Source organism: Salmo trutta, chromosome 6 (genome assembly GCF_901001165.1).
Source record: "Salmo trutta chromosome 6, fSalTru1.1, whole genome shotgun sequence".
Taxonomy (NCBI): Eukaryota; Metazoa; Chordata; class Actinopteri; order Salmoniformes; family Salmonidae; genus Salmo; species Salmo trutta.
In genome coordinates this window covers 38,306,171-38,313,148 of record NC_042962.1, presented here as the reverse complement: position 1 = coordinate 38,313,148, position 6,978 = coordinate 38,306,171, and the positions used below count along the sequence as shown (strand labels likewise).

General features: G+C 40.8%; 1 protein-coding gene across 1 annotated transcript; it reads right to left on the bottom strand.

Annotated features, from left to right (window-relative positions):
* Window positions 1–208: 208 nt before the first annotated feature.
* LOC115195897 (BMP and activin membrane-bound inhibitor homolog) lies at window positions 209–4,178 on the bottom strand. Its single transcript, XM_029756241.1, has 3 exons — window positions 3,597–4,178; window positions 1,817–2,095; window positions 209–1,196 (listed from the first exon to the last, which is right to left on the bottom strand). Exons 1-3 carry the CDS (start codon window positions 3,670–3,672, stop codon window positions 778–780), a joined length of 774 nt encoding a protein of 257 aa, XP_029612101.1. The 5' UTR covers window positions 3,673–4,178; the 3' UTR covers window positions 209–777.
* Between the last annotated feature and the right edge of the window lie 2,800 nt (window positions 4,179–6,978).

The following is a 6,978-nucleotide window of genomic DNA, read 5'->3' as shown; positions in this document are numbered from 1 at the left end:
CACACACACACTCTGCCTGGTCCAACACACACCACCGAGGCAGCATGTTCCTCTCTCGCCACACATCCTCTCACATACTACTGTATAGACACACACCCCAGAAAGAAACAGCTAGAAAAAAGCCCTCTCTGACATGAGCCACAGGTCTCATCTCTCTTTCTCGCTCTCTCGCACACACATAGCAGGGAAGAATACACAGAACAGGGTCTTTCTTTCAGACAAAAATATATATATTTTAAATCTTTACAATAAGCTTGGATCAAGAAACATACAGAGGAGTGTACACACCTACAGTCACCTATACTCTTCAAAAAGTAATTTTTTGTACCCTGGTGTCAGTGTAAAATTCTTCTCCTATTTAGTTTTTTTTTAAGCAAAACAAAGTTTTTTTGTTTTTACAAATGTGCAAATAAGACAGATTTGGAATCCTTCAGCGGTCTGTGTAAAGTCCAGGATGCACAGGTAGACAGGGTCTTGACAGAACTCTTTCAGTCCGTCAGCTCAGTCCTGCCCACTCAGCTCCTCATTGGTTTGCTTTTCATTTTCAAGTAAAGTGCTCCTTTAGCAAAAACCACAAGGCTTCAGTTCAATTCAGTCCTCTTTTTTCTTCCATTGAAGAAAACAGATAAGTACAATGGACAAAAAAGGGGATTCATTTTTTAAGTTAAAAGAGAAACCCCAACGAGTGGAGGAGGCAGTCTTGGCTGTTTTTTGGGGGAGGGTGGGGTAGGGTGTGGTGGGAAATAAAGTGAAGTCAAACGATCTTAGAAAAGTAAGTTATACGAACTCCAGCTTCCCGTGTCCACTGTACATCCCCCAGTGTACCAGTGACAGTATCTTGTCACTTCCCAGGTCTGCCTGTCTCATCTTGTCACAGGTGAGGCAGCAGTTCTCGTGGCCCGTCACGGGCACCATACACTCCAAGTCTAGCTTTGCCACGTGGCCCTTCTTAGTGTGGTGGCCATGGAAGCTGTAGTGGAGCCGTGACAACATCTGCTGCCTCTGGTCCTGCAGCCGCTTGTTCTCGCTGCGGAGCATCCTTAACGCCAGCATGATGAGAAGAACCAAGATGAGACCTCCCGCGATGGGCACCGCAATCACCGCTGCCCTGAACCACACCTCTTTGGCAGAGGCCAGCTCCTGTACCCGCGTGACCAGGTTAGGGTTGTTGCTCTCAGGCTGGTACCTGCCATGGTCTGGAGGTGGAGGGAAAATACGATTATTTTATTGTGCAATGTACACTGGTGTCCAATGGAAACGTGTCTTCTGCTTTCAGAAGGTGAATGCAATGAGTCGCCTTTCTAAAATAAGAGCCCCCCCAAAAATGATTCAGCTACTAAACGAGCTAAACTCCTTTGGACTGAGTCATAACAGAAATCCCTACTTGAGAGCTCTCCCTTCCTCTCTGTAAGGCTGTATGCACCTTTCCATAACTCAATGAAGCTAGTATTTAGGCACCGCTACATACAGTCTGAGAAGGGTTATTCTACAAGGCACCCCCCCCCCCCTACCGATTAAAAGTCAAACAGAAGTTTTGTTAAAGACGGAATTGTTAAAGAAAAAAGTATATGGACAGCATGTCCTTACAGTAGGCCATTTAAGAACGGCTGTTGTCGATAGAGTTACAGCATAGGACTATGACACATGTAAACAGTAGGCTACACTACAAATCGTCACTTTGGTTGCTCTGTCTATCACACATTATGAACCTTATCAAAAGAGTAGAATAGAAAATAATATAATAACTTCAGTATCCATACAGTTTACAGAGCCACAGTAGAGCAATTGAAAGTTTCCATTCTCTCTCCTTCCTTACCTGTAGATTCTCTGGTGTGCGCCAGGTCGTGCAGTCCTCTGTAGTTACACATGTCGTCGTGACAACATTCTAGTGTGGACAAGCCCCCACTCAGGGCATCTGTGTTCTTATCGCTGCACATGTCGGCAGCGTTTGCTATGGGATCTAGACACCCGTGCGTGAGAGGCGAGTTCGTGTTCATAGGGTCCAACACCTTGGTGAAACAGGCGTTTAGTTCCGATTTGCACATGTAGCCTGTGGCCACGCAGTGGGGGGCATCACAGTAACACCGTATTTCTCCTAAAATAAAAAATTAGGAAATGCATTTAAGTCTTTGTTTATGAAGTCTTGTAGGCTAAATATTAGGCTATAGCCTACCCACCACCAACATGTCAGACCACACATTCTACACATTATTATCTAGTAATAATAACGTCTTAAGTCACAGATTTGAAATGTACGCACAGACTATGCCTATGTTTTCTAACAGGGTAACGTTAGCAGTTTGGGAAATCAAGCGTATTCTAACAGGGGAGAAATCTTGTGTTTCATAGTAAAATAAGTGAAATGTTATAAACTTGTCAGCTGGACGTAGGCTATATGAGTTAGTCACACAGCGCTGTAATATCCCAGAATAAAATAAGGTCAATAGCCTTGCCTATAGTCTACCTACTTTGCTTTTAAAATCAAATCATAATGTCACCTCGCTATTTCAAGACCCAGAAACCAGACTACTTGTCTTTTTAAGACTCCCAAATTAGGACTGAGGTGACATTGGCAACATTGTCACAATACATGAAAATGACAAGGTAAACCCTGAAATACTTTGATAAGTATTTCTCTGTTTAAATTACAGCAAATAAGCCGAGTTTACGAGCTTTCCGTGCAAAATGGTCCTTTTAGTCCGTATTATAAAACAGGAACCGTGTAGCTTATAATTAGTGGTTTGTTTGCCAAAGTAAAAAAAAATTAAACCCAAATGGAAACTTGTAAAGGGGGGTGAGAGTGGTGCAGGAGACTCCCTTTAGATTGCACGCAAGCTTTAGTGTGGTCAGGATGGGCTGGGTGTTCCCCTGGAGTCTCATCTCAAAAGCTTCCACCAAACAACCTTATCATTATTAACACTGTGTTACAAGACAGCAACAAACATAAAAACACAGAGATGCACCCAAGTAAATACGGGCCTTTGTATGTTGTTACAAGCTGTTTGTGTGTAGGCTACTTTCAGAGTCTAAGTTACATGCTGTCATTTTATTAAAACATCATGAGCTGACCATTGACAGGGACCTGCACTACATTGGGCCCTAAACAACACATTACAAAAGCATTATGGCACTCTAATAAACTAACACATTACTGTCTTATAAATGCCAGATGCTGTATATTCCAGACAATCACCAGTATACTATAGTAGCCTAGGCCTAGCTTCTGAGCTTTGATTTTAAGTTATTTGGAGTTGATTGAGTTTATTTCTTTACATTAACCGCTATAGCCTATAGACTACATGATATCACACGTATCAAATAGTGTGTGTGCCCAAACGCGAGAATTATGATAACCATTTGAGTCATTCAGTCTGTTTAGTGCCAATTTTACCATAATGGAAAGGCCTTGCTATATGAACTCATGGGACACACACAGAACACCTACTGTATAGAAAGTTGCGTTTTCTTAGTTATAACAATTAAGACACCTCTCGTGTTGGAATATCTGGTAGAATTATAAAACGTATTGTTGATAGAGAGACATTTAGAAACATAAAAGCTAACATAAAAGCACGTTTTTAGGGATCAAGGTTTACCTTTAGTAAGAAGAACAGCCATGGCACACAGTTCCAGTTGTAGCCAAATGCAAATGAAACTGGAATGGCGATCCATTTATGACAAGTAACTTTTTAGTCCCTTTATTCCAATAGCAAAACCCGTAGGGCTGAGCTCGAAGACAAGGTTACATGAACGCTACAGAAGATAGCGTTGGACTGCGAACAAATGTTGCCACAATCACAATCCTTTGGAAGACGTAAGAAAATAACAACAAAAAAACGAATGTCTTGTCCCTGCATCGAGAAAACTAGGTTACATGAGAAATAGCCCTAAAATCCGACTTGTTTACCTTACTTGAATAACCCTGCAGGAAAAAACGGAATGCTTATAGCTGCTGAAAATAAGGGAAAAAAAGACATTCCATGAGTAGAAAAAGTGATCAATCTTGTGACTACTTGTCCACTCCGACTTCACACACATCCGCGATGATAGTTGTGCATAACATTTATAATCCGAAACTAACGAAATGTGAATAAACGGTTGCTCGCTCTCGCATCAACACTTCACTAGTCGACTTCGGGTAGAGGCTCCTGAGTTGAAGAAATATCTGAGCCAGACTTCGATACGTAACCTAAGTCCGCCCCCTGAGTGCTCATTGGGTCATCCCTAGCCAAATTTGCATACCTTATAAACTTTAGATTTCCATTGATTTCCATTGCATTCACACAATTTAACATTCCTCCTACTGTAAGTGCCATGCACTCTCTTATACTGACTAGTCAATGCAATGTAACAGTGTTACAGTTTGGGTCAATCAATGTAGCCGTGAGTGTTGGCTACATTGTTTTAATAAAAAGCAGCATAAAATAGGCCTATACATGCCTTAGTTTATATTCTACCTGAATAGCCTAATAATGAAAACATAGTCTAGTCTATTTAGAAGTTAGGCTATGAGCTCATATTTACCTGCCTGTCTGCATGTAGCCTATCCAAATTGCCTCATTAGGCCGACGCCACCATGAGCAGGTTCCCCAGCCTATGCCAGCCTAGAGAGATCTGTTACTGAACAAAAATAAAAACGCAATATGTAAAGTGTTGGTCCCATGTTGCATGAGCTGAAATAAAACATCCTGGAAAATTTCCATAAGCACAAGAATAATAAGTTATTTCTCTCAAATGTTGTGCACAAATTTGATTACATCCCTGTTAGTGAGCATTTCTCTATTGCCAAGATAATCCATCCACATGACAGGTGTGGCATATCAAGAAGCTGATTAAAGAGCATGATCATTACACAGGTGCACCATGTGTTGTGAACAATTAAAGACCACAGATTTTGAGGGAGTGTGCAATTGGCATGCTGACTGCAGGAATTTCCACCAGAGCTGTTGCCAGAAAATGTAATGTTAATTTCTCTACCATAAGCCACCTCCAACATTTGGCAGTACATCCAGCCGGCTTTACAACCGCAGACCACGTGTAACCACACCAGCCCAGGACCTCCACATCCGACTTCTTCACCTGCGGGATCGTCTGAGACCAGCCACCCGGACAAATGATGAAACTGAGGAGTATTTCTGTCTGTAATAAAGCCCTTTTGTGGGTAAAAAAATCAATCTGATTGGCTTGGCCTGGCTCCCCAGTGGGTGGGCCTATGCCTTCCCAGGACCAACAATGGCTGTGCCTCTGCCTAGTCATGAAATACATAGATTAGAGCCTAATTTATTTATTTCAATTGACTGATTTCCTTATTTGAACAGTAACTCAGTAAAATCATTGAAATTGTTGCATGATGTGTTTATATTTGTGTTCAGAATAGATTGCTGCTGCCTGTGCAAACGGATGTTATGGGTGGTTAATAGGCGGTTAGAGAAATTAGCAATCCAAAAAGACACTTGGCGCCACTGAGACGACACAGACAGACAGACACTGACACTCAATTACCCTCGAAACAATCCCATGCAAAACACACAGCAGCACTAGTCTCCGATCGATATCAAAACCAACCAGCCCAAATCAAACCACCACTAGCCTATCTGTTGATTCGGATTACTTTGGAAACTGTAGTCCAAGACAGTTTGAAGTTTGGTTTAAAAATATAACAAATAATGAAATACATTTTTTTTTAAAGGTTGATTGACTGAAAGACAAGAAAGAATTACAACCAAACAATCATAAATTACATTATTCAGGAAAAAGGTTAAGTGTTATTCACCAATGTCGTATGCCTATTATGTAGCAGCCAGCCATCCCATGTCTGGGTAGTGGTCTGGGTATAGGCTTACATGGGTTAGGAATATTAGGATATTGAATACCTGTTTTAGGCTAAAGTGTTCAACTTGAGAATGTGTTTATTTCAGAATTCCATGAACGAACAGGATTATAGGCTACATGGAATGTTAGCTAGGTAAGCTTTTATACTGATAGCATCAAACATTCTCGTGGTAAACTATGCAGCAGTAGTTTCCGTCTGTCTCTATCCCCTAATTAACACCTTCAGGCGAAATCTCCAGAAAAGGAAACAATGACAACATTCTCATGACGGTAGTTAGATGCCTAGTCACTTATTCTGTGAAAATGTCAAGCCAACTACTGGCCTAAGCCATATATGAAAAATATTCATACCAAAAGAAAATGCTAGGCCTGGGCCTAAATGGAAAATTATTTCTACAGTCTACGAAGAATAGCGAGAGACAGAGATGTCTCTCGCTATTACATAGCCATAATATAGGCCTAACATTTTAAATGTTGAAATTTTTGAAACTTTTGTGAGTGCAATGTTTACACCTCATTTCTGATTGTTGATTTCACTTTTGTTTATTAGCTTATCTATTTCACTTGCTTTGGCAATGTAAACATATGTTTCCCATGCCAATAAAGCCCTTTGAATTGAATTGAGACACATTTTTGCCCAACAGACGTTCATAGACACAATGTCAAAGGGTAAAGCTTTCCTGAGAGGCGCCAGACCTACACCTGCTTCGCATCATCCACCCAAATCTGTTGAACAAACTAGGATAAACCTAAACTTGTTCTTCTGCCTCTAGAAATGACAAGTAAGTAGTTACACCATTTTAGAAATGTCCAATATAGGCCTACTCTTATCCTTGCAACTGTTTTCACACTCTGCTAATATTGTTAATCTTTATAACAAACATGACACTCCTAAGCTCCAAAATGATGCTCTCCGTCTGGTAAATGCACGTTTTATATCCGTTTCAGGTAACTGTCACTAAGAACTGTAACATAATAGCATATGCAACCCTTTCCTCGAGAATAGATTAAATTCTAATAAACTTCAGAAATTAATTAGAGGGTGCGATATATAATCAGACATGGTAATAATATCCAAAAGGCCTTGAGGTGCTCTATTAATGAACCAGAATGAATGGCATGTTCCCTGCATGAAAGGTAGGCCTT